The sequence below is a fragment of the Natator depressus genome, chromosome 3 (genome assembly GCF_965152275.1).
Source record: "Natator depressus isolate rNatDep1 chromosome 3, rNatDep2.hap1, whole genome shotgun sequence".
Taxonomy (NCBI): Eukaryota; Metazoa; Chordata; order Testudines; family Cheloniidae; genus Natator; species Natator depressus.
In genome coordinates, this window is record NC_134236.1 from 111,591,497 (window position 1) to 111,608,894 (window position 17,398).

At 37.2% G+C, this 17,398-nt stretch overlaps 1 protein-coding gene across 1 annotated transcript in view; it reads left to right on the forward strand.

Annotated features, from left to right (window-relative positions):
* The window catches only part of ADGB (androglobin), a 231,146-nt gene that overhangs the window by 126,049 nt on the left and 87,699 nt on the right, over positions 1-17,398 (forward strand). The window contains exons 17-22 of the mRNA XM_074948571.1: positions 1,280-1,382; positions 4,027-4,168; positions 7,577-7,691; positions 9,213-9,380; positions 10,805-10,943; positions 14,864-14,998. Of these exons, the coding sequence (XP_074804672.1) occupies positions 1,280-1,382; positions 4,027-4,168; positions 7,577-7,691; positions 9,213-9,380; positions 10,805-10,943; positions 14,864-14,998 (802 nt within the window). The remainder of the gene's footprint in view (positions 1-1,279; positions 1,383-4,026; positions 4,169-7,576; positions 7,692-9,212; positions 9,381-10,804; positions 10,944-14,863; positions 14,999-17,398) is intronic.

Consider the following 17,398-nt stretch of genomic DNA (forward strand, 5'->3'; position numbering starts at 1 on the left):
ATTGCTTCTTTAGTTTCATATTTAGTACACTAATACCCTGTAATTGCTGTGCAGTTAAACTTTGTCATGAATAGACCTAGTACGAAATTCTGTACCCAGAAATTATCTATTTGGGTTATATTCCATAACTGCCGCATATCTTCAGTGTCACTAGTCTCACTGTTATAAAGTGTAACCGGACCGTAGGTCAGTTTTCCTGAGCTATGATCTGCTTTGGATATGCAACTTTGTGCAACTGAAAACATGCTCTATTTTCTCAAATGTAATCAACACAATCCTAGATGTGTGCTAGGATGACAAAGTATATTCTTTAGAACCCTTTACTCTGGTACCATAATATTTTATTAGAGACAGGTAAATCAAATATTCATACCATCTGGCAAATTAAATATCAGCCATATGGGATAACACTTTTGTACTGTAATTTCATAGATTTATAGATTTTTAAAGTCAGAAGGGACCATTACATCATCTAATCTGATGTCCTATATATCATAGGCCATTAAATTTCACCCAGTTGCCCCTGTATTGAGCCCAATAACTTGTATTTGGGGTAAAACATATCTTCCTGAAGTGCATCTAGCTTTGATCTGAACACACGCCAATATTCCTAATATCTCAGTATCAAATTGCTAATATTTACAGTTATGGATGTGAGAAACACTCCAATTTAAGAAGAAATGAAAGAGACAATGAAATGAAGTTTAAACTGGAGTATTTTATAGGAATGGTGCAGTACACATTACTGTTTCTGATGTTTATGCATTAAAGTTGTAAATAAAGTGCTGCCATATTTTATGATTTTTGCAAAGTAAAAATCATAATTATGCAAAATAAATTGTATGCTACAAGCTACAAATCAAAAATATTCATGATACTGTATATCTTACAAGTTTGTTGGAATTAATTAGAGTTGGCAAATTGTAGAACAATATCTCGGATGCTTCATACTTTTAAAATATTGTTACAATAACTATGTTAGTCCCTTATTAAATACTAATAGGTATGCAGGGTTTAATTAAATTGGTGGTACAGAGGGAAGATGTGCATAAGATGTAGGTACATTTTCTATTACAGAAACTATTTTTTCTCTAATCTGTAGAATGAAAGATGAATATTAATAGGTAAATGAAACTTGAAGCTCTGTTAGAAGCACTGGTAACAATTAACTGCTTGTTTTAGATATGTACATTGAGTCACAAAGTTTGAACTTTAAATAAAAAATTGTAAAAGACTAATTCAACAGAAATTAAACATGAATACCCTTTTCCACCTGCAGTTTACAGATGATCGAGTCTACTATTATTTATTTGTGGACAGTTTGAAGCCTATTGAAATCCTAGTTAGTTTTTCTGCATTAGTACGCTGGGGAGATTCTGGAGGTAAGATCAATACAAAGAAAAAAGTGTGTTAATATTGATTGTTCTCAACTGCTAAAGACTCTTTTATCTTAACTGTCTTCTTTTGAAACATGCTTTTTCTTTTTTTGGTCTTGTATGGAGCAGGTGGCACTCAGTGCCTAGAACTGCAATATTCCCTTTGGATATTAGAGAGTTCTCTCTCCTGCAGTATTGACACATGCTATGTCCATAGTATCGTGAGATTTTTCTCTTAGCTACTGAGGGAACAATGACTCATGAGTCACAACAGATCTGCTTAGCAATATGTGTTCACCTATATGGTAATTTGGCAGGCATTAAACAGAGCAAGTTGACTCTAGGAAATGATCTGGCAAAACACTTGGCTGTGCCACAGTGGTGCTTTTGTATTGCTCCACACCGATTGAAAACACTTTTTTTCCACGTGTCCTTTTTATGAACAATGCCTCTTAAGGAGTTGTTTACGATGTTTAATCATTTGCTATTCACTTTTTGCCCATACCTTTTGTCAAGGTTCCTTCCCCACTCTGAACTCTAGGGTACAGAAGTGGGGAACTGCATGAAAGACCCCCTAAGCTTATTCTTACCAGCTTAGGTTAAAAGCTGCCACCACCAAAGTGTTACACAAAGAATAACAGGGGAAGTGCCCACTTGGAAACGTCTCTGCCCCCCCCTCCCCCAAATATCCCCCCAAGCACTACACCCCCTTTCCTGGGGAAGGCTTGATAAAAATCCTCACCAATTTGCAAAGGTGAACACAGACCCAAACCCTTGGATCTTAAGAACAATGAAAAAGCAATCAGGTTCTTAAAAGAAGAATTTTAATTAAAGAAAAAGTAAAAGAATCACCTCTGTAAAATCAGGATGGTAAATACCTTACAGGGTAATCAGATTCAAAACATAGAGAATCCCTCTAGGCAAAACCTTAAATTACAAAAAGACACAAAAACAGGAATATACAGTCCATTCAGCACAACTTATTTTATCAGCCATTAAAACATAACAGAAGCTAACGCATATCTAACTAGATTACTAACTCTTTACAGGAGTTCTGACCTGCATTTCTGCTCTGGTCCTGGCAAAAGCATCACACAGACAGAGAGAGCCCTTTGTTTCCTCCCCCCTACCCCTTCCAGCTTTGAAAGTATCTTGTCTCCTCATTGGTCATTTTGGTCAGGTGCCAGCGAGGTTATCTTAGCTTCTTAACCCTTTACAGGTGAAAGGGCTTTTCCTCTGGCCAGGAGGGATTTAAAGGTGTTTACCCTTCCCTTTATATTTATGACATCTTTCTAGTATGGATTTCATTTCATTTCCTGTGTCATTTCTGCCTGGTTTTCTCTTCTTGCAAACTGTTCTATCTTTGGGCTGGTCTACATGCAATAATTGCACTGATTTAACTAAAATTGGTTTTCAAAGCAATTCAGTTAAACTGATGCAAATCCCTGTTTGGACACTCTTGAATCTGTTTACAGCAGACTCATCTTGATACCCTAGGGCTCCGCCTAGGGTAAATAACAAATGTCTGTGAAATATCTAGATTAATATTTTAAAATATGTTAGTTAAGTTAATTGGCAGTCAACTTGAGTTAAACAGGCCTATAAACCTTAGTCTAGACATATCTTGAGTGCATGTAAGTTACATGCCGAGGAACCAAAAGAAGGTGTAATTACACCCATGTGTTAGACCCTCTTACACAAGATAAAGCAGGTCCAAGTAGTTCTGTGGGAGTCTAAGGTTATGTCTACACTTTGAGCTGGTGGTGTAAATTCCATCTTGAGGAGATGTACCCACACTAACTCTGCGCCAGCTAGGTTACTAAAAATAATGTGTAGCAACGGTGACAGGAGGGGCTAGCTACCCCAAGTATGAGCCCGTCTGAGATGCTAGGTACATATTTGGGGAAGCTAGAACCTGCTCCTGCTCACGACACTGTGGCTACAATCTATTTTTAGCATTCTGACTCAATCAGAGTTAGCACGAGTGTAGCTCCTTGAGCAGGAATTTACACTCAAAGTGTAAATGTACCCCAAGTGAGTGCAAAGGGATCTAATTTATACCTCCTCCTAACACATCACTTCTGAATATTGCCCTCAGAGTAGAGTGTATACATAACCGCCGTTATGTGCTATCTTTGTATATTGATTAAGAACATAAGAGCTGCCATACTGGGTCAGACCAATGGTCCATCTAGCCCAGTATCCTGTCTTCTGACAGTGGCCAATGCCAGGTGCTTCAGAGCGAATGAACACAACAGGTAATCATTAAGTGATCCATCCTGTATCACCCATTCCCAGCTTCTGCAAACAGAGGCTAGGGACACTTCAGGACATGGTTTTGCATCCCTGCCCATCCTGGCTAATAGCCACTGATGGACCTATCTTCCATGAACTTATTTATTTCTTTTTTGAACCTGGTTAACTAGAAAAACTGGTGTATTTCTCCCAGAGCTACCATTAAGAGTAGGCAACTTCTTTGGCTGACTAGGGCACTTAGCTGGTGTAGGCACCACTGGTGTATATCAATTTACAAATAGTCCCTTTATTTTTTTATGGGCTTTGATGACCAAAATGTGATCCTGAGTTCTGCTTCATGATATTTGTATCAATTGGTCTGCTAACTTTATTTTTCTAATTGTTTTTCTTACAGTGACACAAAAAGAAGGTTCTAGTGTACCACAGGGCATGCTTACTGTTGAAAGTTTCTCTTGGAAAAGTGTGGCTATTGGGCAACTTGTGCTAAAGATACATACGTATGCAACCAAAGCTGCTATGCTAAGCCTTCCCCCAGGGTGTGTACTGGTCCTTTTTTTAATTTCCCTCTAGCACTTAAAGACCTGCTGTTGCCTTAAGGATAGAATTTACATAACTGAATCTGGAATGGTTAATTATTTTCAAATATTTGAATGTTGAATTTGCATAAAATTTCTAGGATTTCCCAAGTTTTAGTAAGATTACAATGTTTATTTGGATTTAAGGATTATTACTAAAGTTTTTTAAATTGTGTGTCAATCTGTGAATCTCTTACTCTCTCTTTGCTGAGCAGTTATTCGTATGAGTAGTCCCACTAGTTTTTCTAGAAAAAACAACTGAAATACATTCTGTCTAGGCAAGTTGTTTCTATATAGAAGGCTTCAGAAATTTGGCTGAGGTATTAGCAGCTCTCTCCAACACTCATTTTAATTAAAACTTTTACTGAAGTATGATTCTGTAGCCCATATTATAACTCTTCTTGAAATGAAATTTATGAAACATGAAGGGACATAAATTCCTAAATAATCCAGCTATACCTTTGTCTAGTTCTTTAAAATTCCAACTTAAAACTATTAGGAAACCATGACATTGATGCTTTGTGGGATTCACTTCTCTTGGCATATACCCCTATATATCTGGTTTAAAGCAGTTCCTTGGCTGTAAAAATAAAGAAAAGACAACCCCATACCACCCCCTTCATCCTTAGAAATCTGCTAGTCTCTTAAAATGTTTGCAGTGAAAGAAACAAAACATGGTGTATTGCCACAAGGACTGAATTGCTGGATAATTCAGAGCTTTTGGTTCTCAAAAAATAAAGAATTGCCAGTTTAGTTTAGTTTAAAAAAGATTACATTAAAATGAACAAAGAAGGACTGCTGCTGTGAACTTTTAGCTTCTTTTTTCTTGTGTAGATTATTTTATTTAAAAGAAGACATATATATAACGATATCAAAAACTTACAATATTACAAAAAGTACCTATAAAACTTGAACAGAATAATATGTATCTGTCATGTCCTGTATGTCCATGCCAAAAAATTATAAATGGAAATCAAAGAGGATTTCAAAGCAACAGAAAGGTAAACACAAAGACCTGTTATATATCTGGTATTAAGTCAACAAAGTTGAACAGTGCTCCCTTTTTTCTCTAAACTGATTTAAAATATTAAAATGGATTTCATTTGTGACAAATGGCAGTAAAACGAACTTCAGCTGGAAAAAAACATATACATCAGAATGCCTGATTGAACTGGCTTATGGACAGATTATTCAGCACCTGCATCCTTCTGAGTTGTGCAGTTTTTGAAAGTTGGAGAATCAAGTTCTGTGCGGGACTGCACTGTCAGAAATTTCAGCAGAAAAGTTAGCCTTATGCAGGACTCTAAATCAATGAACAAATCTTTATATTTCTGCAACTGCAAGTTTGAGCTACCCGAGAAGCAGGAATCTATTACAGATAAGCTCCCCACCCATGCCACTACATCTCTGATTCCCCATCCTCCACAATTTGCAGTCATGCCGCAAGGAATAATTAATTATGTAGCATTTACAACAGGTCCATCTCGGGCATGGGAGTAGAAGTGGGCTTAGGACTCTGTCTGTGGAGCAGTTTCCATTTCATTCAAAAAGAAAAATTACTTGGGAATCCAAGTGGAAGCTTTCCTCCCACAGTCCACGTGATTGCTAGGAAGTGGTGTACTCTTCCTCCCCAACCAGTTGCAATTGAAAAAAGCAAATTTTAAAAGCTTTGGACCACGTGGATCCTCCTTTATTCTTGTTGCCAGACCTTTGTTAAAGAGCTATTAACCAAAGAAGTTCTCAGACCACCATTCACAAGAGAAAGGAAGAATATGGTGCTGAGTGCCTGATCCTGTCTTGTGTAAACACAAGAAAGAATTCTTCTTCCTTTCAAAACTGGAATTAGCTGTAGTTCCCAAGGGGGCACGCTGAACTTCTGTGAATCATCAACTGATTCTTGAATGGATTGGGCCCAGAATTATTGCATAAAAGTGGTTTTATTCTAATCTGGTTTTATATTTAAATTTTCTTATTCGTGCGTATGTCCTTATAGTAATTTTGATTAAGGTAACGAATAACTCGGACACTGGACTCTTACTTTGGATTTTCCAGATCAGATTTATAAACTTAAATGTAACCAGCTGTGGTCTTTGCTTTTAAATTCTTCTTATAATTATTTATTATTTGTTTCAGTCAGTGTTTGGAAAACACTGTACAAACCCAAAAGAAGGCACAGTCCCTGACTTAAAGAGTTTATGTTCTATCCTTATGAAATACTACAGCAATATGTTGTTCTATGTTATAAAAACCATATGTAATCAAACTAAAGCAGCAAATAAATCTAAAACAGTGGCATCTCAGATTACAACCTGTAATTATAACCTCACCAGTAGTTCTAGGAGCCTTTCCTCATGCTCTGCTCAATTACTTATTTGAGAACCAAGTTGTTAGAGAGCTTATTCCTTCACTCTCCCACTTCCCTGGTCCTTCTCGCATGAACAGAGAGCAACAATACCCGAAGTCCGAAGGTGCAAACAATTCGATGTTTATTGGGGTGAACTTCCAGCAAGCTTAAATACAAGTTCCTTTTTCCTTATTTTCGAATCCCAACTTACTTCCTGTTTGCCCCTAATTTATATAGTAATATTCTTAGCTATACCTTAACCAATCATTCTACTGAAATTTAACTAACCAATCCTAACATATTGTAACATGATTAGCTAACCAATTATATCCCACTACCTTAATTAGATTACACCCAGCAAAATTAATTATACAGCAGACAGAAACAATCACAGAACCAGACAGAGATTATACAGACAAACAATGGCAAAGTGGGAACTATAATGACAAAACAATACAGAAGTGAGGATTTCACATCCCAGCTATTGATAAGTGAGTTCTTGCCAGACAGGATGCTATCAAACTAAGTTTCCTTTTACATTTTCTAGGCACTTCCCTTTCTCTGGAGGTGATAGGAATACAATCCTGTCCTGATAGTGCCTGACAGCCCAATAGCACCTTATTTCAATGTGACTAGTTTGGAATGTGAGGATGTGACTGTTCGCTTCCTAGCTTATGGCTGCCTCTGCTGCTTAGCCAAAGGCCTTAGCCTAAGAACAGGGCCTCAAACTGTCACAGTAAGAGAAGGCCCTTACACCAGCAGACAGTGATTTTGATTCTTTCTTTTATACCTCTAACTAGCCAAGTAATAAGAATACCCCTAAATTCTTAAAGTACAGGCCTTTACAGACAGGCCTGAATATCTATATCCTAACACAAGTAATTAGCAATTGAGGCTTAAAAGGAGAGGTGGGCCAGAAAAGAATTTCACTGTTGTGAAGTTCGTCCACTGAATGAAAAGGTTAAAGAACCACTGTTCTAAAAGAGAATGCTTTTCTTTTTTGTTATATTTTATTTTTTATGTAGGCGACATGTGTTAATCTTTACTGCAAGTTCCACCATAGGGCACCATATCCATCTGTGTAGCATGGTGCCATGTGTGTTTGGTGAAGAGGATACTGTTATGCCAAATCTTGACAAGGTACATGTTACCATAACAACGTGTGCAATATTATTACAAGTCATTGACCATTCTTTACTGCAGACTGATCTAATTTTTCTCTTGAATTTTGAGTTTGGAGGATATGCAAGAAAATTCTCTGAGTTGTGCAGAAGGAGATGGACTACAAGTAATTTGTTTAAAAATCACTTTTCTTAGTATTTTCACAAAAAGAAATTTAAATCTTAATGTAAATAATGTCACATCTCTATTTATAGTAGATTTTACTGAATAATATAATATAAATTCCAAATATATATGGAAGCAAGAGAAACAGTTCTGACATATTGGAAGTGTGAGGGAGAGAGAAGCATATGAAGATGGGCATTATTATAGCTATGTGATGTAAACGTATAAGCAGGCATTGGATGTTGTTGTGTTTCACATAAAATAGCTGAGAATTCATTCATGTGCCAATAGATAATTGGATATTAAAGAAAGTAGGGGAAATATTGAAATTGGAGGTAGTGTATTGTCTTCCCTTTTGCAGCATGCAGCTCTGATAGTCATAAAATGCATGTAAAGATTATTAAGATAGGTTAAAAATGCCTACTTAGTGATGCAAACTGTCGGTCAGATGAATACATTTTCCCGGATATGGTTGCAAAATGACCAGTAGGCCCCAGAATAGCTTTTGTTCTTAAAATGAACTATTGAGTCAAAGGGCTTTGTGATAGCTGTGATTAGAGGCCCTGGGGAGCAGTTAACGCTTTCTCAGAGCTGTTGGTTAGGTTGTTTGTCGATCCAGACAGATGTCTCTTCATTAGTTACACTCAGTCAATGTTTTCAAGGTTTCCTTTACAAATGATTGGGCCAGAGACTTTGGGGATTTTTTAAATGGAAGCAGAGTTGTGCAAAAAAATTTTAAAAGGGGAAATTTTGCAGCCATTTGCACCGCTGCATAATTGCAGGGCTCTTATAATAGGATATTAAAGTAGCGTATGTAATATTACGGATATTTAGGAAGTTAGATTAAACCTGAGAACTTGATATGTTAAGAAAAAAAAGAGCAACATTTTCAACTTGTCCCCCTTCTCTTTACAAAAGGGAGACTCTGTGGGTGAACTTCCTCGGCCATAAAAACAATGTAAAACTGCAGTTGCTTCCTGTGGTGGTCTTTCCACAGATTTTTGCAAGAGGAGCAGCTAGTCTCTAGAGTGCCACTCCCAGTTGAGTCTCTAGAGTCTCGCATTGAAATTCAGGTGAAGGTTAATCCTGCTACGTGCAGCTTTCACTTTGACATGGTATTCAACCAAATACAAATACTCCTCTAAGAATATATGGATGGGATTAACCAATATTATGTCACAATGTGTATTTTAGCTAGGAGAAGCCTTCACTTATTCTTTTTACAATATAAACATGCATCTTAATTTTGACTGAACATTCTACAGTGCTTGGTACAAAAGAATAATCATCAATGCATAGTATTTTTATATTCTTCATTATCTGATAAACTGATAGCATATTCCTTCCACAAGCTAGAATGTTCTCTCTCCCCAGGAGAGCTACCGGTTTATAGAACAGGCAACAGTTATCCTGAAAGCTATTGGAAATGTGATTAATAATTTCAGCAGTGAGCCTGAACTTTCCAAGGCCCTGAAGGAGCTGGAACTAACTCACTTCCCTCACAGCCTCCATGGTACAGGAATAGCTAGAGAACACTTCAAGGTAATGGTTCTAATAATCTGCTTTTTCTAAAAGACTTCACAATATAAAAGAGTATATATGTTAACATTCATTCTCTTCTTCAAATAAGCTGCTATTATTATTATAAATTATTATTATTATTAGCCAAATTTTCAAAGGGGTCTCCAACTCTGCCTCTTATTCTGCATGCATGGTTTGAAATCCATTATAACTTGCATGTGCAAATGATAGAATTTACAAATACAAACAGAAATTGCCTTTCCTTTTTATATCCAAATTATAATGTATGCAGAACAGTACATGCTAAAGGGGAGACTGTGTTTTGGCAGTTTGGCACTGCATGTTTCAAAACTTCAAAATTCATCAGCTTTTTGAGATCTAATTCAGGATATGAAAGCAAAGAGACTAACTGAAGTTCAGAAGGCAATACACAGCATAATTCCCTACTGTGTCTCAGATTGATGTCTCAGAGAAAAATTGATTTGGCTTTTTGTTACTGAAGACAAGTCAGATTCTTTTCATAGTCACAACATTTCCCTGTTTTTTATTATTTATACTTTCCCTTAAATGTTGTATGCATGTATTTAATGCTAGATCTTTCTTCAAAACATAAAATAATCATGCTTTTAACATAGAACTTCCTAATGTAATAGCAGCCACTAGAGATATCAAAGTGATTATAACCGAAACCAGCAATATTACTGTTGACTATAATTGGAATTTAGCTTTGCAACCTAACAAATATTTTCCCAAAAATGTTTACAGAAGTAGAGTAACTCTATCCTGATTTATTTTTTATCAAACACAACACTTTGTACATTGATTTCAACTTGTGTGACTTGTATCCAGGTACCGAACAGCTTATGGAAACAATGATGCATATTTAATCAGTTAGATTACTCATTAGAAGTAGGTATTCAATTTTTTACAATCACTGATACAAAACAGGAAGAAGCCAGTCCAATTCACAGTAGTTGCATGTGAAATTGATGCCAGATTCAAACCTCTCCAATGTTCAGAATTAGGGGAGGAAGTCGGAATCAGAGTTTCGGTTCAGGTTCATCTCTGGTATACACAGGTAGCCAAACGTTTTAATAACCCATGTGCCATTTTATGATAAAGAATCCAAGTCCTATAGGAAGAAATATGTTAGCCATCTCATAAGTGAATGTTTTAAATTTAAAATGAATATGGTACTACAGAGTAAGATGAAAGTTTCAGGAGCAAGAAATTGGAAAATATTCTATCTAGGTCTCTAGAGAGAAGTGTTTGTCATATGTATTTGTGCAAAATGGGAGCTCCAAGGCATAGGTTTTGAAATGGAAAAAACAAACAAACATTTGTGGAATATTCTGTATAGAATATTAATGATCAAAGAAATATATAAATCTGCTTTCTTGACAAAATAAATGGTTGTCTGAATTTTTTCCTCTTTTTAATTTTAGGTTTTCAATAATGCTTTTGGGCATTTGATCCAACAAGTATTAAGTAATAAGGTTCCTTCCAATTTTAAATTCGCTTTCAGATCCTTCACTTTGGATTTGAAAGCCAACGATGCTCCCGTGGAAGATAATGTATCTTCAGGTACTGTGCTGATATTATTAATCATTTTATTCAGATTTGTCTGTTCATTTCTATTCAGGGGAAGCTGGTCACATACCCTATATTTAGATTGCCTAACGTTTGCCATCACAGAAACCCTCAGAATCCCCTATCTCACTCAGTCCGCAGGCAGGATGCACAAAGGGGTAAAATAAGGTTTGCACAGAATTACAGGCAACTGTAATTCTGGCATTTCCTAACTTTCAAGTGGTTTACTTTGCAACCTAAATACCTTTTTGGTGTGACTTTTATGCATATAGTTTATATGTATATAGTCACATATTAAGCCAGAAATAGTGATAAACTGAAAAATTGGCAGGAGGATAGTCTTCCTTCCTCAGGGACTAATGCAGGACACTATCTTCCTGTAGTAGCTCTCTCAAATGAGCCATTTGTTAGTTTGTATAATCATTTACTCACTTCCCAGCTGGGTCTGATAATTGAACAAAGCTGGTTGGCCCCAGGCCTGTGGCCCTTAAAGGGGAGGCTTCCCAGTTACAAGGGCTGATTGTCACACATGCAAGACAACTGACTGAAGTCTACCTAGCCTGAAGCACTGACAAGACCTCAGGCTCACAGAAGGGGCAAGATCAGACTGGGGTGAAGGGGGCAGCTCAGGATGTTAGTTATTTTGCAAAGATCTGTAATGCTGTAGTGCTTTTTAAGAGTATAATGACTGTGATTAAGAAATTCTTTTGCTAACCCTGTGTCACAATAATGACATTTAAATTGTCATCCATAGGATTCAATACAAGATACCTTTGAGATAAATGGGGCAGTTCACATATGGGTTTTTGTTTTAGACTGTCTGCGGACTCAGCCAGACTACACATTTACACTTGGTTCACATTTGTAAGGTTTTCTTCACAGCCATGATGACTCAAAAGAATAGTGATTTTTAAAAGGGCCTGCCTAGATTGTGTACAAGCAAAGGGTGGATTCCATTGCAAATGTTGTGGCTGCAGAATTTCAATGGCCCTGGCTATGCTCATAAATATCCAATACGGGTTCTAACTCCTCTCTTTCAATTCCAGTCTCTTGAATAAGTAATACATTTTCCTTTTGACTCACAAATTCCTATTAACAAAAGAAAATTCAGCCTGATAGTATCTTAAAATCTCAGACTCTTGAGAATCTTTTAGGTACAACCCAGAACATACACTTCTTTCTTGTGGGCAAAGTCTTGTTGGTTCAAAGACAAAGTTCACTATGCTCTGGCTAGAATCTGTATAGAAAATATATTTTTGTGAGTACAATTATGTAGAAAGCCTCTTTAGATATTTCCTCTTGTCTAGAAGTCAAGACATGAGCTACAATAATCTTATCCACATCCTAGACAGAACTGGGCAAATGATGGGTTTTTGGTTCACTGGAAATTCCAAAAAATAAATATGAAAATAATTTTGGGGTGAGCAAAACACATAGTTTGAAATTTCTAAAATAAAATTAAAGGAAATTTTGAAACAAAAAGTCATCTTGAATAAAATACCAAAAAGTTTCTTTTAAAACAACCAAAGGTTCCCTAGCATGCTTGAAAGTAGTACTGTTTCAAACAGCATCACATTAAAGTACATCAGCAGGGTCTACATGGACCAATTAATAAACAACACGTTAGTGCACATTAAAAATTACCCCGCTCCATTGCCCCACCATGTAAGACAAGACTTTAGCATAAGAGCGAGTTTGTGACATGTGAGCTGGAACTAAGACCCATCAAACTGTTCTCAACAGGAATTAAAATCTAAATGATGCTTGTGGCTTCTATCTGAGGATGGCTGGCTTCAAACTGGTGATCTGCAGGTGGAAGGCTTTGTAGCCAATTAGCAATGCCCTAAAGCATTCAGCCCCCTACCGTGTTACACCATTTAGAATGCAGCTTACTTTCTTGAAAGATAAGTTGTTAAATAAAGTTCTAACGTTTTTAGAGCTTACACAGGCAGAGACTTCCATATTCTCAACACACGGGCAAAAACCACCCACACATCGCTGTTCTGCAAACCCACTGTACAATCAAGAACCTTGTCCTGTTCTTAAAGGGACAGCTAGTATTAACAAAAGTACAAATAAGATAATAAACATTAACACAATGTTCCAATTTAGTTCTAGACACAGTGTTTTGCAATATAAAATGATTTCCATAATTATAATTACTTCAGGCTACTCATTCTAATTTAAGAGGCGACACTATAGATATATTGGATGAGATAACTGAGGCCTTACACTCAAGTCAGTGGCATTGACTGGCTGTGTTACCTCTGCTGTCCCAATGCTACTGCTCAGGCTGCTCTGCCCATGGCACCAAATGGGTATAGTGAAGGGGAGGGTATTGAGTTGAAAATGATAAAACAGCAAAGAGAAAAAGACGAACAGCTTAGACGGTGTAGCAATAAAATTTAGGTTTAGTGGCAGTAGCCTGTTGAATTGCTACAGGTTCAGGGATAGAGACCATGTTCCTGCTCCTCCTACAACCTGCCAGCTCAGCCTACCAAAAATGTTATAGGTTGCACAGTCAAGTATTCAAACTTTAGGAAATACCATAAAATATCATCTTTGCAACCTTAACTCTGTCCTCTTTTGCATGTGAATGATAATATAGTCTTTAATTACTTGATCTTCCTTCCCCCTATTTGGGTGGTAGGCAGGGTTTAAGCCAGGACTGTTAGGTCTGTTGCACAGACCTTGAGATAATAAACCTGCTGGTAGTAGAAGTATACTGTTATCCTCTCTTTTGATCAGCCTCTGGGGGGGACAGCAGGAACAACACAGTAGTTTCCCAGTGAGTTACACAGCTATTTATGAGGCCCAACATTCCACAACAGTATCAGGATTCAACTGTTGATTGTGGGAGGTGAATGTGGTCTAGAGGCGAAAGTAGTAGTTGCAGACAGGATAAAGAAGCGCATATTCATTTTGAAAGGCAGTGTACCTGAGTGGATAAGACCAGGTTCTGTCATTTAGAGACCTGTCTGAAGTGTCCTTCTACCTTATTTGTTAGTGGTCTGCTTCTTGGAATAGGTATATGAAAGCTTGGACAGTAATAAGGGCTGTGAAAAATTAACAGTATTCAGTAGAAGAGGGGAGACCAGAACCCATGGTCTCCTGACTCTAAACCCAGGGCATTGTTCCCTAAGCCAGATGGTGTTTGGCAGGGGAATCTTTCATTCTCTCCAGTTATGCCTGAGATTTTACCTGATATGCAGGCAGGTGTGACTGGCCTCCCAAATATGTGAAATATGTGAGTAAAACACAAGACTCAGATCAGTAACAGAATTCTTTGTGGGGAAATGTTTTTTGTTATTATGGAGGTGAAAATTGTGGCTCCCTCATTTAGGTTGAGTTGAATTTTTTGCATTTAAACAATGCTGATGTTCAAATTCTTAGGCTTCATAGTTAGCAAAACCATTCAGATTAACACAGGTACGTCCTACCTTTTGGCGCTCTTGTTTCAGTCTGTCTGTAGAATCTGACATCACTCCATCAGTTTATATTTGGTTAATATTTTGTAGGTTATTTTCCAGCTAGAACAAGAGGCTTAAATTAAATGCTGTGACACAAGATGGCTCCCACTAAGGAGAAATACCAGCTTACCAAATCACTTTGAGCTGGACAAATTTGACCCATGACATTAGTATAGCAGTTGCATAACAACATCATGTAATTACACAATAAATGTGTGTCCCCACTTGGTTATATCTTGATAACAGTGCTTTAACTTACATTGGTTCTTATATAGTAAAATTTATAACAGGATGATGGATTAGCATAAATGGAAGCTTTATGAGCAAATCAAGGCATTTCTGGAATATAGCTCACATAGTTGTTTAACTCTCAAGCAGTTATAGTGCTTGTAGCTTCACGTCACACCCTATTTACAGTACTGTTCATTGTTCTTTTTCTTTCAGAGGTGATAGAGCTAAATATTCCTGTGGCTTGGCAGAACAGAACTCCAACTTCTGAAGAAGAATCTGCAGTGCTTAAATTGCAAAGCAATTGGAGAGGGACCTATGTTAGGCAATTGATAAATGGCAGAAAACCAGGTAGGCCTTTTAAATCTTATTTTAAGGGTTTAGTGTTTCACCATATTATTTTATCTGTGCTACCCTCTTACTAGTTATCTGAAAATTTGATAAAAAATTGTACTAGGAGTGCAGTGAAATATTATAGATGAAATGAAGATGGCTGATTAAATTGAACATACTGCTTGACACAGAGTCCGCTGTGACGCTCAGGATATGTCTACGCTGCAATCGGAGATGCAATTGCAGCTCATGTAGGCATAGCTGAACTACCTTTACTCTAGCTATGAAGATGCAGTGGCACGGCCCACAGCATAGGCTGTAGAAGTCTGCCCGGAACTCTGGTACATACTTGCATTGCTAACCCATGCTGCTCATCTTCACTGCTGCTTTAGCTGCACTAGCTAAATTATAGCTAGTGCAGGTGTGCGTACCTGAGCTGCAGCTACACCACTGACTGCAGTGTAGACATAGCCTTAGCCACATCAGTGATGCTAGAAATTCACCATGGACCTGACTTAAAGCTCATTAAGTCAATGGAAAGACTGCCATTGATTTCAGTGGGCTTCAGATCAGGGCATAGTTTGGTTAGCTCAAAATATTGTGACAGGTTTAGTTTGTGGAAAGTGGACTATAATTTAGTTATAGAAATATTCGTTTCCTCAGAATAAAATTATATTAAGCCACAAAATGAAACCGTTCACTCAAAAATAATACTATTCCTTTAAACAACTGTAATGCATTTCTGAGAAGTATTCCCACAGATCTCACAAATAAAACAAGAGCTCAACATAGTTAACGTTTTATTGTCATTCTTACATAAAGGCTTATGTATGTTTTACTAAAAATATTTGAATATTTTGATGCCCATTTGTGATCAAACATACAGTAGCATTTTCAAGAGAATATGTATGAACAGCTGGCATGGGTGAATCATAAAGAGATTAAGTAAGTATAAAGAGTTCTCTTTTTAGGTTTGCCAATTACATATTGTATATCCACATTTTGTTTTGTGTTTGTTTATTTTTGAAACGTAGATAGTGAAGAAGAATAACAGTCTGAGTTTAGGTCAGTAGCAAATCTAAATGTCACTGGCAAAATATTTCATGCATCTTATTCTGACTGGGAAAGAGACTTTGATAAGAATAGTATGAGCAGATTGGGAGGTGGGGAGAGAGACATTGTACATCACTGAGAAATATGTGGGCAACTATAATATAAAAATTGCTGTTAAAAATTACAAATAAGTGTATGACAAAACAAGGTTTTTCATCATTCATACCCCAAAAACTGCTTAATCACAGACAGATCTACTTAGCAGGGGAGGTCAGCAGAAAATCCAAGAATGTATCAGCATAATGGATCTTTCAAATCCTAATGGTGATGATAATAAATAAATTTGCATATCTACATCTGGTGATCTCAAAGCACTTTATTGATGTTAATGAGTTAGCCTCACAATAACCTTGTAAGGAAGGTAGTTGTAATTAACCCCATTTTACAAATGAGGAAATAGAGGCACAGAGATTAAGGGCCTAGTTTTCAAAAGTGCAAAAGTCCAAGAGCTTGGGCAAAAATACAAAAATATATTTAGTGCTTCAGTTGTACGGAATCTTAATCTTTTCCTAATATATTGCATGTGTTAGAGGCATATACCATGAATATTGTCCCTATGTGTATTTCATATGAAACAGTCCTGCAAATTAAATAAAACTGTGCAAGTCTCGCATGATGTAGTGCGATTTTTCTTGCAAATATTATATAGCTGATGATACAGTCAAGTCCTAACTTTCTTCTGAAGCAGCTGAGCATCAAACTTTCAGATGTGTCTGGCATTTCCTTTCCTGTAGTGGCCCATTCGTATAAGAAGTTTTTATACTGCTGTTGGGTGGTTTCAAGTGGGCTTTGTACCCCCACATTCTGTCTGTTCTCCTATCTATACACTTCATCGGACTAAAGAACCATGGTGATCTTTCCAGCCAGGGCAGGAAAAAGGGCGCACTGGGTGCCAAGGCAACAGTTGTCATATGATTACAATATTCTGACAGCTCATGAGTGCCTTGGCACAGAAAACTGTCCTGTGAGAAACACATGCTTCATGGGTACCACCTCCTTCAGTAATACACCATCCCTCCCAGGTTGATTCTTCCCTTTGACTGATTGCCAGTGCCACCCTTATAGAGGCTCTCTCTCTCCATGCATTGTGCATTCTATGCCTGGGTCAGTCTTGTCTTCTTTGGTCAGGCACCCTCTCTCTCCTTCAAATCTTTCTGTTAAAATCCACCTCTTCAAGCAATCTCTCATGCATTCTTCTCCTCGTTCATAGTTCCAACACTCTCCCTCTCCTGAACTGTTATCCCTAGTCTTGTCTTATTTAGGCTCTTTGCTCCAAATAATTTAATGCCTATCTTATTTATGTCT